Raw genomic sequence first — 18,101 nt, 5'->3', positions numbered from 1 at the left:
GCTAGAATATTTTCCAGGGTAAAATGTATTTATGAAAAAACATGTTTATGAACTAAATCAGGGGTCCCCAAACTTTTTACACGGGGCCAGTTCACTGTCCCTCGGACTGTTGGAGGGCCGGACTATACAAAAAAACTATGAACAAATCCCTATGCACACTGCACATACCTTGTTTTAATGTAAAAAACAAAATGGGAACGTACTGTTTAGAGGGGGGAGAAGATCTGAAATTCATATATGTTTATGTTTTGTTTTTAATTTTCTTTTGTTAACCTCTGATTGGCTATACAAGGTTTTCTTGGCTTATGAAAAATGTATAAAGAAAGAAGGAAGCACTTTGGCATAATGGTTAATAAGTTAGAAATATAATTGGTGTTGTACTTTTTGAAGGAACATTAAGGAGGGAATTTATTTAAAAGAAAATGAATGTAACTGGATGTCCCTCCATTTCATTCTTCCTTCCTTCCTTCCTTCCTTCCTTCCTTCCTTGTTCCCTCCATTTCTCCTTCCTTCCTTCCCTCCTTCCTTCCTCTCCACTTCTCCTTCCCTCCCTCTCTTTCCCTTTTCTTTCTTTCTCTCTCTCTCTTTTCCCTGTGCTCTTGTCACTCACTGGCGGGCCGGATAAATGGCCTCAGTGGGCCGCATGTGGCCCGCGGGCCGTAGTTTGGGGACCACTGAACTAAATGCTCAAGGAGAGGGATAATGCGGCAGGCCTAGAAATCTCTTTTCTCTTGAAGTCGCCTGACCCATAGGTGGGAAATGTGTGTGCCTGGAAATCTGTTGGACTGCAGTGCTTAAGACTAGCCACCAAGGACGTTTATTGAGTATGGAATTGCAGCTGAGATATCTGAAGAACAGGTTTGCCAAATGAGATATGAGAACTTAAAATGACTCTCTGGGTGTAAATTTAGGAAAATGCTAGAATGCAGGAATGTGCTCCTAATCTAGATTACAAAGAATGTACTTCTAGGAATACAGAGATACTGGTGTTTATATGATTTATTTGCGTCTAAGAGATGGGGCAGGGAACTGGTGGTGCTTGACAATGTTGAGCTTCAGTCAATACAGTGTGTGGGTTGACAGGCATAGAAAAATTGAGGGAGAAGAAGATATACTAGTAGCTGTTACTCATAATAGCTAAGAGATTCTTCAGTAGAAAGGAAAAATGATTGCCAGATACTGAAACCAGGCCAAGGGAAAAGATATGTCCGTTTATGAAGCCTTCTGTCAAGTCACTGAAAGTTGCAGGATACTAAATGGGGTGAAGTTTTGATCTGACCCAACGTTTAATTATCTACTGGTATTTGTATTCATACTTTGCACTAGAGCAGTGTTTCCCAACCTTGGCAACTTGAAGATATTTGGACTTCAACTCCCAGAATTCCCCAGCCAGCAAATGCTGGCTGGGGAATTCTGGGAGTTGAAGTCCAAATATCTTCAAGTTGCCAAGGTTGGGAAACACTGCACTAGAAGACAGCAATTTACAGAGTTTTTTCCTGTTATTTTTCCCCTTTGGCTTCATGGAGCTGATGTTAATTTCTGTATTTGGGGAATAATTATTGGAGGAACACAAATGGGCGTACAACCCTTACCAAACACTACCGTCCACCTTTGCTAGAAATCTGAACTGGCGCAGTTGGACTTTTGAAGGTCCTGTCAATAGAATTCCCAGATGCAGAGTTGGAAAAATGATGGTTGAACTCAAAGATTTGGTACTCAACTGCTTTGAAATTCATCAAATTTGGGCCTCAACACATTTTGATTTGAAAGTTTTGTCCCGGTACTCATCATTCATTTGGTACTCAATGCATAACTTAGAACTTGTCATTGTCAGCTGCCTTGTGACTCTACTTTATTTCTTATGGGAAAAATTTTGATTGGTACTTACTGGTTTTGGTACTCAATGAACCTCCCTGAACCAATTAATGATGAGTACTAAGATTCCACTGCATTTCACTATAGTTTTGCTATAAAAAGAAGCATTTAAGCTTCTTTTTTATTATAAGCTTCGGTTTCTCCAGCTTGATTTTTTCCAGGCAGCTGAACTCCAGCTCTCATCATTCCCATCAAGAATGGGATATCTTCCAAGCATCAGTCATCTTCAGGGCTAAATAGAGATTTGCTCTATTCAAACCCAACCTCCAATGTTTTACATCTCAGTTGTCTTTGCCTTTCTTAACCCATTAATTATTCTTCCCTTCCACCTCCACTCATATTTTTATTATGTATTTATGCTTGCAGTCAACTCCAGATTCAGGCAGTCCTGGGCAGCCAGCTCCTTTTCCTTCTGCCCCACGGCCACCACCACCAATTCTACCCCCTCCATTTGTAAGTTCACCATAATGCAAGTTGTATTTAACAGTATCCTAAATGTTTTTATGGAAATATGAGAGGTGTCCTTGGTTTATTCTATGTTACGGTTGCAATGCTTAGAGCAGTGTTTCCCAACCTTGGCAACTTGAAGATATTTGGACTTCAACTCCCAGAATTCCCCACCCAGCATTCGCTGGCTGGGGAATTCTAGGAGTTGAAGTCCAAATATCTTCAAGTTGCCAGGGTTGGGAAACACTGGCTTAGAGAAATGAGAGCAAACCTGAAGTGTGTTTTGACTGGGTTCCAGTTTTGGGAGTCGAAAGCTCATGGCTTCTGCGTCTGAGGTTGGATCAGAAATTGCTTCTGCTATGTTTGGAAGCAGCCAAGTCAATTTTTTTAAAAATATATTTTCTAGGTGCTGTTATAAAAGGAAAATAACCAAGCTAAAAAAAGCAAAACATGAAATTAGAGGACTACCTCAAAAATAAAATCCAGATCTTAATTATTACACAAAAACTCATCCTTCCTATGACAACATGGGATTTCATTTGATTGTTTTATTATTTATTTCCAATGAATGTGTTTATGTAATTTGATTTGTGATCTAAATTCATCAGATGGAAAGGAAGCAAAGAAGTTGTGTGTATTTATTATGGCATTAATTCCTCTGCTGCAGTTTTATCTCAATCTGGTCCATTCCATGAATTTAAGGGGCCATTATGTACAGATTAGCCTGTAAAGGTAAATTGTAGATTTGGGATGATTATCTAAGATGCCACTAGCACACGACTTAGGATTATAAAAATGTAATGCTGAGCATAACAGCATCCTATCCTTGAAGTTGCCGGATTGAGACTTTGTCTCAAGAGAGTATATTCTGCTTTGGGGATAGACCTATGTGTTTTTTTTCTTCTCCCTAGATGCCTCCTCCTGGGATCCCACCACCATTTCCACCCATGGGATTGCCCCCAATGGGACCACGGCCACCTCCTATGCCACCTATGCCCCCTGGCATGATGCCACCCCCCCCTATGATTCCACCTATGCCTGGACCACCACCCTTGGGTCAGGTAGTACTGGTTCATGTTTTTCTTTGCCTTTTCCTCCTCCGGTTTGCAACAAGTATAATGGCTTGGTTTTCTCTTTTGTCTCTAGATGCCCACCATTGTGCCACCAATGTTGCCTGGGATGATCATGCCGGGGGTGCCAGCTGGGCCTGTCCCTGTATCTGGAGGAGTAAGTGTCAAAACCGGACACTGATTTAGGGATTTAGAATAGGATGTAGCACAAGAGCTTGCACACATACTGCAATGGCCTTCATAATAGGGTTGCCTCTTTCATTTGCAAGTGGATACATGATGCTCTTTGTTCTGGTTCATGGGCCTCCGGCAAATTCCAATCTCCGAAACCACTTATTTAAATAAAAACTCACCTTTTATTCAAAATCAAACATACATGAATGAAAATGCAGGGTTAAAATAGCACAGAAGCAAATACTTTTGAGCCAGCTTTGATCTTTGTCTGGGAAGAGCGCCAGAACTCATTCTTTATCTACATTCCTGAGATAAAGTCCCAAAGCCAAATTACTGAAACATAATAAATCTGCTCACCAAAGACATTGCTAGCACAGCGTCCAACAAGGATGATAGTTTTGCCACAGATATCGTGATTTTAAAGTTTCGTTCTAGCATACCCTCAGTTTCATGTCTCTCCCAAAGAATGGCGTTGAGTCTCCATGCCCCATTTCACACAATCCCATTCCTTTATAATGCCTGGAAGTGACATCACACCTTAAAGAGCTAAGGCTGTGAATTAATACCTCTTTCTCTGGAGCTCCTCTCTCCTTCAAAGCATTCTTCGATAGCGAGGATTTATCCAATTGTTTTCCACTAACATGTCTTCCTCACTGTCTGACTGGGACCACTCACCCAATGTCACATCAGCTCCCTAAGGCTCCCTCAAGTCACTTTCTGCCTCACTCTCTGCTTCAACTGGCAAACCCCCTGCTTCACAGTATCCAGAGGGGCCTGGCTCATCCTCCTCAGAATCTGACATGCCCTGAGATGGACAAAGGGCACTCACAACACTCTTTAACCACACCCTGTTGATGGATGATGAAATGATCAGGGTGTGGAGTTCAGTGCAGAGATATAAGCGTAGCTGATTGGGCTTTAGCATCACTTGAACATGGTAGGAAACAGGCATGTAGTAGAATTATAATCCTCCAATTGTTGCAAAACCACAATACCCAAAAGCCCTAACCTAGGCCATGGAGAGAACGATGAAAGATCTCATCTCTGTTTTAAAAATTCAGAGACCAAAATCCCCCAAACTGCTTGAAGAGAGAATGACTTAATATTTTCTTTTTCATTCATTTGTTTGTTCATTCATTTGTTCATGCATTCATTCCAATATACCATCCTTCCAAAGGTCTGTTTGACCTCATTCCTACTGTGCTTTCAAAACGGTGATAGGCCAAGGTGTGTTTCTGCATTCCCATTGACTCAGGAAGAATTTATTTATTTATTTATTTATTTATTTATTTATTTATCAGATTTGTATGCCACCCCTCTCTGCAGACTCGGGGCGGCTAACAGCAATAATAATACAATGTAAACAAATCTAATATTTAAGTTAATTTAAAAACCCCAATTTAGAAACCAATCATACATACTAACATACCATGCATAAATTTTATAAGCCTAGGGGGAGGGAAAGTCTCAATTCCCCCATGCCTGACGACAGAGGTGGGCTTTAAGGAGCTTACGAAAGGCAAGGAGGGTGGGGGCAACTCTGATATCTGGGGGGAGTTGGTTCCAAAGGGTCGGGGCCGCCACAGAGAAGGCTCTTCCCCTGTGTCCCGCCAAATGACATTGTTTAGTTGACGGGACCCGGAGAAGGCCAACTCTGTGGGACCTAACTGGTCGCTGGGATTCGTGCGGCAGAAGGCGGTCCCGGAGATATTCTGGTCCGGTGCCATGAAGGGCTTTATAGGTCATAACCAACACTTTGAATTGTGACCGGAAACTGATCGGCAACCAATGCAGACTGCGGAGTGTTGGTGTGACATGGGCGTATTTAGGAAAGCCCATGATAGCTCTCGCAGCTGCATTCTGCACGATCTGAAGTTTCCAAACACTTTTCAAAGGTAGCCCCATGTAGAGAGCATCGGGGTAGGGTGGGTGGGAGTTGTCCTTTCCCTAAATTTTTATTTTTATTTTTGTTTTTATTGTAATTGTAAGCTACCTGAAGTCTCAGCTTGCAGTCTGATAAATACATTATTATTATTTTTATTGTTGCTGTAAAAACTATTAGATTCTACTTCTACTATTTAGATTCCTTAGCTAGTTAATTCACTTTAATGAAAAAAATATTTCGTTAGTTTTAATATTAGATATTTTAATTTCCCCCTATTTATGGTATTATATTAAATTCTTTCATTTACTTCTATTGATTTTAAGATACTTCTATGCATTTTAATTTGAACTTTGTAACATTCTATAATTGCATAAAATGCTGATGAGTGGCTATAATGTTAACCAACAAATTAGCATGAAAGTTTAATTTAGTTATTTGAGGTTAAAAGGAACAAATAAAGCAAAGTGCAACAGAGAAAGATTGAACATGGCCAGCACTAGTTATAAGGAATGAAAGGAAAGATAAGAAAAAGAAAAAATAAGTTGAAATTGCTTGATCTGATTTGACTTTTTCTTCGATAGGCAGCTCCTGTTACTGACCCATCCAACAGTGAGTATCTTCGGGGATGTGTTTAAATATAGCTTTGATATGACCCAGCTCAAGAGATGCGTATTAAATCTGGTGTAGAAAATCATGCCATGTTTCCCCCAGCAATAGAAATCTGGGCCTTTTATCTTTGCATACTTGACTGAATGTAGGTCAATTGAGTTTCTCCCCCTTGTACAACTTTTAAAGTTCTGAATGGAGAAGAGAGGTAGGTATTGGCAACACTATCTGAGCTGGTTCTTTATTGCAACTCTATTTCTCCCTCTAGTTTGTATTTTGTGTCAGTAATTCCTAGATGTGGAATTACGCAATTATGTAAGGGATGACCTGCAGATCTACAGCCAGCTTCAATGGCCTGCAATACAGCACTCTACCTGCTGCGCCATGGTTCTCTTCCATCCAAAGCGAACCATCTTAATCGCCTTTCATACAATAAGAGCTCAGGGAAACCCTTAGCTTGGCTTTTCTGGACCCAAAAGTAGGACTAAACAGCCCATTGGCGTGACCCACCAAATTGATTTAAGATCTTAGGTTTGCCCTATTTGCTATCCCTGGCACCTGTTCCTTCTCTGCAAGCAGGAGGGTCTCTTCTATGAGTGATCTTTGACCCCAACTGTTCCACTTTTCTAAGCTCTGTTCTTTTCTTTTTTGTCTAGCCACAGTGACTCAAGGACCACCTGTGGTGAGTATCTGGACAAATGCTTTCCTAGATGTTGAGTTAAGGAGTTATGGAAGGAGTTAAATGTCTCATGAGATTTTCAACATAATAAATAGCTCTTCCAAGTATGGGATAACACATATAGTTTTCTTACAGAGATGCCAAAGTGTAGTTTGTTTTTAACTTTGCTTAAAATTGATTGGGTTCACCTAGTGCCATAAGCCTCAAGTATTTATTGGTCTCATCTATTCTATGAAGCTAACCATTGAGCAATCTACCCCGTTTCTCCCAAATTAAGACATCCCCTGATAATAAGCCCAATTGGGCTTTTGAGTGCATGGCAATAAAGCCAAGGGCTTATTTCAAGGTTCAAAAAAAAAATAAGACAGGGAAACACAGTACTTAAAACCGAAAGCAGGGTAGGTTGAACTGTTACCTACAATTGAAGATGACAGGAAGGAGGAAAGTCTTAAATTGTGTTTTTGGTAGAGACACTAGGGATGTGTTGGTACTTTCTGTGGTTTTGATCTAGCCTTTCGGTCTTTCTCAATTATCCTGGCTTTCTTTTCTGTCTTTTGCCACTCCCATTGTCCCAATAGGCATGGCCCTTAGTTGTGGCAGTAGAGGATTAAGAACATGCCAGGTGGGATAGCAGATGTAAAGGTGTGATCAAATTGGGGGAGAATGACTGGTAGGAATATAAGATTAGGCACTAAAACAATTATCCTGAGATAAGATGGTGGCCAATACATTTTCTAAACAAATGAATGAAACAATCAAATATCTTTCCCATCTTTATTTTCTCCTTCCTCTCTCCTTTAGCCAGAGATTTATTTTATTTTATCCCTCCTCTTCTGCTTTACATTTAAATGTCGCTTTAAATTTCAGATCCCCAACCCCCTGGTAGGGGCTATGCAACAAAATGTAATTCTTGGTGGATCTCCAGTGTTGGATACAGGCCGAAAGGTATTTAAAAGTCTCAGTGGAGAAAAGGCGTCAGGTTTCTTGATGTCATCTCTCTTTGTTCCAGGAAACAAAACAGGGTTGCATGTTGGCATTCCACCAGTCCAAAAATGGTTCACAGAAGGTGCACCATGGAGCTAAAGGGCGCCATTGTTTTTGACTGGGGATCATGACCAGCCACAGTTGAACATCTGGAGAGAATCTCCTAACTGTGTTACAGTTTTATCCAGTGGAGGGCTACCAAAATTTTTACTACCACACTGTGGGCATGGCTTATGCAGGATGCCCTGCACTTTCTTTCATCTTTCAGTGCAAGTTGGGTGCTCTGGGGTGCAGCTCCATTTTTGCTACCCCACTGCGTTCGCCCCTGATTTTATCCCAGGAAACAGCATAGTCTTCATTCTTTGCCTGGTTTCCCTGTGCTGCTTCTCTAACATTTAATGTTCAGATTTTTTTTAAAGCTACCCTTCCTCTCCAAGAAAATAAATGAAAATATGCCTTACAAGGCCCAGGGGGAAAAGCAAAGGTGTAATGCAGGGATGCATTACTAAATTTTAGCAAGGGGTTCTCTGCCCGGTTACTGGGTGGGTGTGTCTTATTCTGCCTCTTGCACCACTGGGACGGGGACATTTTTGTTTTCCTTGAGCCTCCAGGAGGGAGAAAATAGCATCTGCAGACTCTTGAGGCTTTCTGTAAGCCATAAACAGGTCCATTTCTGACCTTTCCAAATTTCCAGTAGGCCCAGATGTTTTTCACCCTCCCGGGCCTCCATACGCACCCTGCATTTAGCTGCATCCAAAATGGGCCACATGGCAACTCCTTGGAGGGGCAGGGCTGGGTGGCCAGCCAGGAGTGGGATTTGGAGGTTCTCCGAACTGCACAGAATCTTAGCTAGAAGTTCTCTTGAACCCCTGAGAACCCCCAGCAGCCACCCTTGGATGTATGTAAGCTCTAGATGAAGGCCAAGGACTTCAGTGGATCGAGAAAAGGGGGAAATTAGAAGAAGCATTTTGCAAATAGCAAAAGGGGATGGAAAATCCAGTGAGGGTTTTTTTTTCTGGGCTAAAAGAAATTAACTCAGAATTCACACCCTACTCCCAACTCGACATATCTTCTCCAGAATAAGCTCACGAGAATCACAAGAGAAGAGGATGAGGTGTTGAGTTAGATTCAGTTCCATTTTGAAGCATAAAACGTTCTCTGGAGGACTTGGTCCCAGTCATTATGTTTCAGCCCAGCCTATCTCATCGGGTTATAGACAAGGGGCAGGGCTTGTTTGAGTGCGCACAGAAAAGGAAGATCTAGGTCATCAGTCGGCAACCTTAAAGAGCCACAAAAATCTTAACCGGAAGCCCCCTGTTCAGTTCTGGAGCCGACCGGAAGTCTGGTTCCTCCACCATAGAGTCTCCTCCTAGCACAGTATCTTTTTTTCCCCATGCCAATTGGAAATCCGAATCCCCCACCATAGAGTCTCCTCCTAGCGCGACATTCTTTTTCCTCTGCCGACTGGAGGTCTGGTTCCCCCACCATAGAGTCTCCTCTTAGCACAGCATCTCTTCCTTTTACCGACTAGCAACAGAGCCGCAGCAAAGGGATGAAAGAGCCACATGCGGTTCCAGAGCTGCGGGTTGCTGATCCCTGGTCTAGGTCATCAATCTAGATCTAGAATTTTCATATGGTCGCTGCCGCATTCTTCATTGTTTTTCTGCCTCTTCTAGGAAGATCCAGATCCTGGCTTTTCCATTTTTGTACTTTTAACAGTGGGAAGTTTCTTACTAACCTTCCCTAAATATCCCCTTCCCCACCAGGATATTTTCTTTAGATGTTGCTCACACAACTTCATAAAAGCTAGAAAACTGCTTCTTTGTTTTTGTGCATTCATTGGAAGTAAACACTGTGATTCACAGAATAGTGGTTTCTGTTCTCTGAATCCTTGTCTGTTCGGGGTGTCGTGGGGGGTTGTGGGTTGTGGATATTTGCCCAACTGGGTCTTGATTTGGTTTGGTTTGAATTTTCTTTACAGAAGCCAGCATGGAGTGATCATAAAGCCCCTGATGGGCGGACCTATTATTATAATGCTGAAACCAAACAATCAAGTTGGGAAAAGCCGGATGAACTCAAGTCTAAGGCAGAGGTGAGAGTTGTTCCTGTGCTTGGGTGTTGGAGCAACGTAGACATTGATTTCCCCCCCTCTTGTATTGGATCTCTGATAAGCGAAAGTCAGCCATCTCAGACAGCAATCCCATCTGTGTTTCTCCTGAAAAGTAGGGCTGTAGTCATAATCCTAAAAATTCCAGGAATATAAACAGAGGAGATGATCAGGTCGATAAGGAACTGTAAAACAGGCACTCTGAGGAAGAGTGGGATAGCATGGAGAAGATTTAGGGATATGGGATACAAATGATTAAACTGAACTGAATAGCTTTGTTGCCTGTTCCAGAAGATAGGGACCAGAACCAGCACCTAGAATTTGTAAGTGGGCTGAACTTGACCAATATTTGGGGAAAGTTTCTACGAGCAAAGAGTTGTTTCTGCATGAAACAGTCTTCATGGATCAGGATGGATTCTACTTCATTGTGGGTAGCTAATTGGAACCTGGACAAGCCTCTGTCAGGGAGGTTGCTATTCCAATATTCCTGCCTTCAGCAGTTTATAGGGTTAGAATCTTTTTCAAGTCTAACCATGCCCATCAAATTCTCTCAGATTGTCCCATGGAATCTGGGAGAATTTGTTGACTACAGGACTGTGAACCAGATAGATGCTTTAGAACAGGGGTGTCAAACTCACGTCGTCATGACAGCGGCACTTGACATATTAGACTCCCCCCCATTGCTCAAATGGGTATGGGCATGGCCAGCATATGACGCAACTGGTCCGCGGCGCAGGACTTTGACAGCCCTGCTTTAGAAGAAGGCCATCAGGAACCTTACCTCCAAGTGAGGAAAGAATTGTTGAATTGTTAAATGAAAAACGAATCACATGGCCATTAGCAAAATAACTCCCTAGTGAAGGTGATTTGTAAATGACCCTTTAATAAGAACCCAAACTAGTTCTTACTCAAAATTTGGTTTCTCAAGCAGACAACCAAATGCTTTTTAAGACACAGGATGCAATTGAGGGGTAATAAAAAATAAGGCTTTTGTGGTTAAACATTTTGGGCATTTGATTAATGTTATGATTTCAGGGCATTGTATAAATACAGAAAAGGAACCAGTTCATTAAGTGAGACAGGCAAGCCTGATTATAAGTACAGATTCATCCATCAGTGCATAATTTTTCAGAAAAGGATAAAAAGTTCTGGATCTTTACCCCAGATTTTTACACACGCACAAACACACACAGAGAGAGCTTGCTAAGACTGTCTTTTTTTGTTTCTGCAGATCCTACTTTCACGCTGTCCCTGGCGTGAGTACCGCTCAGAAACTGGGAAATCCTATTACTACAACACTCAGAGCAAGGAGTCACGCTGGACCAGGCCACGAGAGCTAGATGACATTGAAGGTGAGGGTCTCCAGGATCAAATCTAGGCTGGGGTCCTGCTTCCCACAATCTCCCTCTGACAACCTTTTCCTGTTTTTGTTCTTCAGCATTGATCAAGGAGGAAGAGGAGGAAGCAGAGTAAGTTCCCGGAAGCAGATTGCATCAGGAGGAGCTCAAAAGAGCTGGCTGGGCAGGAGAAAAGGCCAGGCCTACCCAGCAGGGTTTGTCCCATGGAGTGAACGGTGGCAGGGCAGAGGGCTTCCTTTTTATGTCCAAGCCTCCCCCTAGAGGTTCATCTCTCTGGAAGATCTGGTGAATCTGGCATCTGGGTCACAAAACCTTCAGAAAAACCTGAACGTTGCTATTTTGCTTGCAAATAAAATTTCTGTTTCTCATTCTACTTGACGGTGGCAAAGAACTGAAAATTGCTCAGCATCCCCATGAAAACGCAGAACTTAAAAAAAGGGTTGAGAGGGGCTCGGACCGTCCTGTGTCCCTTTCTCTCATTTCCCTTTTCTTGATGCGACCAAGCCGGATGGAATCTGTTGTGTAGAAAGTCCTCCAAACTCTGCAATAAATCGGGCCTGTATTGTTCCGCTGCAAAATATTCATAGCTGCCATCTTCTTCCTTCCCAGGAGGCAACAGCTACCTCAGCAACCGGAGCCGCCATTGTCGGGCCCTGCCAGTCCCACCCCGTCTTCCGCGGCCTCCTCAGACACGGAAGGCACTGGGGGGGTTGAAGAGACCCCAGGGACCGAGGGGCCCCCAGCTGCTGTTGAGGAGGAGGTCACAAGCAGGTAATTCAAGAGGAGAGGACAGTAGAAGGTAGACGTTGAGGCCATCGCCAGCTTTTTAACACAACGTTTCTCAAGCATACTCAGAGGTGGGAGCCATTCACCTCTCCTACCTGTTCGCAAATGTGAGCGCATGCACCTCGTCCATGTAGCAGCACTCGCACATTATGTCAAAGCAGGTGGGCGGAGCCTCTTGCAGTCACCGCTATTGGTTCGCGCAGTCTGGATGGAAGCGGCTGAATACCACCATTGATCCTAGTCACTCTTTAAGACCCATGGACTTCAACTCCCAGAATTACCCAGCCTGCATGGGAAAATTCTGGGAGTTTTTTCTTGTATTTGTGTCAGAAGCACCTTCAACATTCGGTGAGGCTTCAGTGAGGCCTCTGTGCATGCGTGATGTGTGTGCGCGCAAATGTGTGTGTGGGGTAGGGAAGAGGTGTGGACATGTGCATACATGCTAGCACACACACACACACACACACATCCTTTTGACACGTGAACCAAAAAAGGTTTGCCATCATTGCTCTAGAACAGTGTTTCTCAACCTTGGCCGTTTGAAGATGTGTGGATTTCAACTCCCAGAATTCCCCAGCCATTCTGAGAGTTGAAGTCCACACATCTTCAAACGGCCAAGGTTGAGAAATACTGCTCTAGAAAGAGTGCAGAGAAGAGCGACAAAGATGATTAGGGGACTGGAGGCTAAAACGCATGAAGAACGGTTGCAGGAACTGGGCATGGCTAGTTTAATGAAAAGAAGGACCAGGGGGGACATGATAAGAGTGTTCCAATATCTCAGAGGTTGCCACAAAAAAGAGAGAAACAAGCTATTCTCCAAAGCACCTGAGAGTGGGACAAGAAGAAACCGGTGGAAACTAAACAAGGAGAGAAGCAACTTAGAACTAAGGAGAAATTTCCTAATGGTTAGAACAATTAATCAGTGGAACAGCTTGCCTCCAGAAGTTGTGAAGGCTCCAACACTGGAAGTTTTTAAGAAGATGTTGGATAAGCATTTGTTTGAGATGGTGCTGGGTTTCCTGCCTAAGCAGGGGGTTGGACGAGAAGACCTCCAAGGTCCCTTCCAGCTCTGTTATTCTATTCTCTTCTAAACAGAGTGGTAGAAACAGCAGCGAGATGGAACACCCTTCCATTCGTCTGCTGGTTTATCTGTATGGAAGGCTGCCCTGCCCACCTGAAATCCTAGCAGCCATCCGTTGGAACAGTTCTGTCGATGCTTTATACTTCACGCTTTGTCCAAAATGCTTTGCTTTGCCTTTTTTTGGGCAGTTGTGATCCCCTCCGGAGAGATGAAGAAGATCGCGGCAGTGGCAACGCCTGGAGCAACAAAGAGGAAGCTAAGCAAGCTTTTAAGGAGATGCTCAAAGACAAGGTAAGCACTGGAGAAGGGAAAGGAGGACGGGGATTAAAGAGCCTTCCTATGGGAAGCAGTGTGTCAGAGGGAACATTTCTGGATGCCCATCGCTTTAGCCCACCAGGAGGGAAATAAGGGTGGGAAGTTTTGTGTCCTGAGCGCTTTCCATTGAGAGTTGAAAAGGACCCGTTCTCCTTTCCGTGGGAGAACAATGTTAGGGAAACTGTCCCTCTTGGCAGGTTGCCTTTTAATTTTTTTGCACAGACAATAGAGGGGAGGAGAATATTTTGCCTGAAAATTCAAGCAGAAGAAAATCCAAACAGCAAACTTGTTCTACTCTCTTATATTTGTTTTTAAAAAAGGGGATGGGGTGGGGGTTAAAAGAAGGAGCCTGCCAAGGTAAGGCAGTGCAGGCCTCACTGGTGCAGACCAGGAGGAGGAGAAGATGGTACAGCTTGATTAAAATGCCCCATTTTCTGACTTAAGGGTGTTCCGGCCAGTGCATCCTGGGAACAGGCCATGAAGCTTATTAGCAGTGACTCCCGTTTCAGGTATGATTTATTTATTTATGTATTTATTTGATTTTTATGCCGCCCTTCTTCGTAGACTCAGGGCGGCTTACAATATGTTAGCAACAGCATTTTTTAACAGAGCCAACCTATTGCCCCCACAATTCGGACCCTCATTTTACCCATCTCGGAAGGATGGAAGGCTGAGTCAACCTTGAGCCGGTGATGAGATTTGAACTGCTGACCTACAGATCTACAGTCAGCTTCAGTGGCTTGCAGTACAGCACTCTACCTGCCGCGCCACCCCGGCTCTTATGATACCCTCAGTGAAGGGCCGCCATTTCCCGGTGCTACCAGAACGAATGCCCAGTAGCAAAATCTCGTATGAGGACATGCGCAGGGGTGAGATTTTGCCAATTTGGGGGATTTTTTTTGCTTCTGCGCATGCACGTGGAAGCAAAAAAATAGCCGAAAAATGGCTGCTGCTGCAGCTCAGGGGGCAAGAAGGGAGCAGAAGAGCCTTCTCCTCCCTTCCACCCCCCCAAAAGCTTCCCCTCCGTGTTGCTGCCGCAGCGTTCCAGCCACCCCATATTCCCACCCGTTCCCCTCTGCATCCCCACCGCTCGTTCTGGCTGCCCCTGCCGGTTTCCCTCTGCACCCCCGCCGCCCGGTCTCTTTTCCCCCTAGCTTTACTGCTGCTTGCTTGCTAATGCTTCTTCGCCCTCTTCTGTGGTGCGGGGAGAAGGCCAGGCAGCCGTAGCCCATCGCCGCCGCAGCTGCTGTTGCTACTGGCTGGGGTTCTCAGGCGTGTGGCAGATTTGGCTGCTGCGCAACCAAAATCTTGTGCGAGTGTCCTTGTGTGAGCGAGATTTCGGCGATTTTCGTGGGTTAAAAAAAAACCAACAACGAAAATCACCAGAATCTCACCGGTTGCACCCATGAACGGCCGCCAGTCAGCTGGAGCTGCATGTGCAGCTCTATTTGTCCTACCGGAGCGGTGTCCGTCCGTCCCCCCATTCTGGGGGCAGCCCACCCCTAGATATCCTGGGTGGATGCATCTAGTTCCCTCCCTTCCTTGTCAGACCATGAGTCCCAAGTTGCAGACCTGTATGCTGAAAGCCCTACAGAGAGAGTTCAGAGCGTCCTGCCCACCCACCTCATTGGACTCACTCGGGGAACTAGACCTTTGGGTCCCCTGTTTTTTTTTCTTCTTCTTTGCCTCTTGCCCATGTGAGCCAGCTCTTGACCTCCAGCTTCTGTGTGTCCCAGTGCTTTACCCAAGCTGAGTGAGAAGAAGCAGGCGTTCAATGCCTACAAGGCTCAACGGGACAAGGAAGAAAAGGAAGAGGCCCGGCTGCGGGCAAAGGAGGCCAAGGAAGAACTGCAGCGCTTCTTGGAAGAACACAGCAAAATGAATTCTATCACCCGCTACAGGTACCCGAGGATTGGGATGCTTGGGGGAACCAACAACCCAGCGGGGGAAGATGGAGAGCTTGGGTGGTTCTCTCAAGAACATTTTACAGAGAACTGGTGTCTTCCTGGCTTAGGAATAGGCTAGGTGTGGCTGGCCCCGTTCCTTGAGTAGCATCAACTGTGATGGATGAATAATTTGGCAAGGTTGCACGTTTCAACCTGGAAGAGACCTTTGTACTTTGGTGTATAGGGAACTGCATTTTCCAGTAATGAACCTAGAATTTATTGCTGGATTCCCTGCGGATCAGAATGAGAGATGTAAACGCTGAAAGGGTTGCAGCTTGAAGACCAGGAAAGAGAGGTTATCTTGGCTAGGCTAAACAGTCAAGTTTCCCCTGTTTAGGCAGGAAAGAGGAGGTATCCCTCTTATTTTTTTTCTGTTGCCGTAACTCGGTCGTCATCAGATCAAAGTAGAGGGACGGTTGATTGGTTCTTCCAAGCCTGGATGTCCCTGAGCACTTCACTTTGCATGCTTCATAGCTTATGATTGTGATAGTGAACCTATGACACGTGGAGGCACATCTGCTAGCACGCAAGCCTTTGCTAAAGCTCAGCTCCAGTGCACATGTGGTTTTTGGCTCACGCAGAGGCTCTGAGAGGGCATTTTTGGCCTCTAGGGGGCAGAGGGGGAATTTTTGCCCTACCCAGGCTCCAAGAAAGCCTCTGGAGACTGAGGAGGCTGAAAAATGGGCGTACTGGGCCCATTGGAAGTGGGGAAGTGGGGTGTGGGTTTATGTAGGCATGTTCAGGGGGTGTAGTGCGGAGGACATTGAATTATAGGTTTGGGCAAATGCACACGCACGATAGCACTAACGCACACACGCTTTCAGCACCTGAGGGGAAAAAGGTTCGCCATCACTGGACTAGGACTTTCTTGATCTTTCTTTATCCTCCCTTGAAGGTTGTCCCCCTACCCTCCCATTTACAACTTTCTTTTCTCTTCCCCTCCTCAGGAAAGCCGAACAAATGTTTGGTGAGCTGGAAGTGTGGGCCGTGGTGCCCGAAAGGGATCGCAAGGAGATCTACGACGACGTTCTTTTTTTTCTGGCTAAGAAAGAGAAGGTAAAATCAAGGACGGGTGAAAGGCAGGAGTTATTCATAGCAGCATATATATATATAATTTCTGGAAGCAAATATCCAGGTTAGTTTTTCTGCTGTTATTCAGGAAGGAAAGCTGTGGGGGAAGGACGTATATATATATAACTTATAGGACTTTATATATATATATCTCTCTGAATCCTACATGGGGAAAAACCCGAATATGCCAAGACCATCATATATATATGACGCCACAGCCTTCTTTCCTGAATAACAGCAGAAAAACTAACCTGGATATTTGCTCCCAGAAATTGTGGGCAAGAATCCAAGATCCCTGTGATAGATACTATCAACACCCACAGAGTCCAATCCCAGGTTTGCACTGAGACATCCTGGCATTTTTGTCCCTTGGCATTGCGCCCCCAAGCAGAAATTCACGCTCCTAGCATCCATCCATCCATCCATCTATATCTATTTATCTATCTGTCTGTCTATCTACAGTATCTTATCTATCTACCTACCTACCTATCTCTATTTATCTGTCTATCTACAGTATCTTTGTCTGTCTGTCTGTCTGTCTGTCTACCTACCTACCTACCTACCTACCTACCTACCTATCTACGGTATCTTATCTATTTATCTATCTACAGTATCTATTTATCTATCTATCTATATCTACTTATGTATCTATACATTATCTATCTATCTATCCATCCATCATCCATCCATCCATCTATCTATCCACCCATCCTCCATCCATCCATCCTCCATCCGTCATCCATCCATCCATCCATCCATCCATCCATCCATCCATCCATCCATCTATCTATCTATCTATCTATCTATCTTATATGCTGCCCACTCCCGAAGGACTGTGGGAGGCATCCAACAAATAAGAACAATAAGAACAATATATACATTAATAAGAATCCCACCCAAGCATCCATACACTCGCTCTCACTCCTAGCCAATCTAGGTTCCATTCGGTCAGCGGTTCCAGACCTGCCAGAAGAGCCAGGTCTTCACGCCTTTACGGAAGGCTGGTAAGGTGGGAAGTGTGCGAATCTCCGGAGGCAGTTGGTTCCATAGGGTCGGAGCCCTCACAGAGAAGGCCCTTCCCCATGGGTCCTGCCCGCTGGCATTGTTTGGCTAATGGGACCTGGAGAAGGCCGGCTCTGTGAGCTCTTATCGGTCGCTGGAAGGTATGTGGCAGTACGCAGTCCGGAAGATAGTCTGGTCCTGAGCCATATAGGTTTTTATTGGTGATAAGCAACACTTTGAATTGCGTTCGGAGACTCACGGGCAGCGAGTGCAGAGCATTAACGCCACCCCTTCCGCCCCACCCAGGAGCACGCCAAGCAGCTCCGCAAAAGGAACATTCAAGCTCTGAAGAGTATCCTGGACAGCATGAGCCGTGTCAGCTTCCAGACCACATGGTCTGAGGCCCAGCAGTACCTGATGGACAACCCCAGCTTTGCCGAAGACGAAGACTTACAAAGTGAGTCATCTTCTACCATCTCCCCCTACTTTCTAACTCTTGTCTTCTCACGCTATGGGTACCATATAGCCACATTAAGCTCTAACGTAGGTTATTTATTTGGGCAGTGGATCTAATTACAGTGATACCTCCACTTACGAACTTAATTCGTTTCGTGACCAGGTTCTTAACTTTTCTAGTTTGTAAGAAGAAGCAATTTATCCCATAGGAATCTATGTAAAAGCAAATAATACATGCGATTGGGGAAACCACAGAGAG

The 18,101-nt window shown here is 44.5% G+C and overlaps 1 protein-coding gene across 8 annotated transcripts in view; it reads left to right on the top strand.

The window, feature by feature from the left end:
• The window catches only part of PRPF40B (pre-mRNA processing factor 40 homolog B), a 36,090-nt gene that overhangs the window by 2,820 nt on the left and 15,169 nt on the right, over positions 1–18,101 (top strand). For 7 of the 8 annotated variants that reach the window (XR_011558114.1, XR_011558113.1, XM_070740666.1 and 4 more), the window contains exons 2-16: positions 2,242–2,328; positions 3,234–3,383; positions 3,469–3,549; positions 6,033–6,060; positions 6,714–6,739; positions 7,604–7,681; positions 9,702–9,812; positions 11,059–11,179; positions 11,266–11,296; positions 11,795–11,956; positions 13,241–13,343; positions 13,812–13,876; positions 15,104–15,268; positions 16,261–16,369; positions 17,693–17,843. Coding sequence is in view for 6 of the 8 variants with exons in the window: in XM_070740666.1 (XP_070596767.1) it covers positions 2,242–2,328; positions 3,234–3,383; positions 3,469–3,549; positions 6,033–6,060; positions 6,714–6,739; positions 7,604–7,681; positions 9,702–9,812; positions 11,059–11,179; positions 11,266–11,296; positions 11,795–11,956; positions 13,241–13,343; positions 13,812–13,876; positions 15,104–15,268; positions 16,261–16,369; positions 17,693–17,843 (1,468 nt within the window). In the remaining 2 variants the exon portion in view is untranslated. Of the gene's footprint in view, positions 1–2,223; positions 2,329–3,233; positions 3,384–3,468; positions 3,550–6,032; positions 6,061–6,713; positions 6,740–7,603; positions 7,682–9,701; positions 9,813–11,058; positions 11,180–11,265; positions 11,297–11,794; positions 11,957–13,240; positions 13,344–13,811; positions 13,877–15,103; positions 15,269–16,260; positions 16,370–17,692; positions 17,844–18,101 lie in introns of those variants that run through there. The other variant, XM_070740664.1, reaches the window with a different exon arrangement.

Source organism: Erythrolamprus reginae, chromosome 2, assembly GCF_031021105.1.
Source record: "Erythrolamprus reginae isolate rEryReg1 chromosome 2, rEryReg1.hap1, whole genome shotgun sequence".
NCBI classification, from domain to species: domain Eukaryota; kingdom Metazoa; phylum Chordata; class Lepidosauria; order Squamata; family Dipsadidae; genus Erythrolamprus; species Erythrolamprus reginae.
Note: the sequence above shows the minus strand (reverse complement) of the source record. Positions and strands in the feature narration are given on the sequence as shown.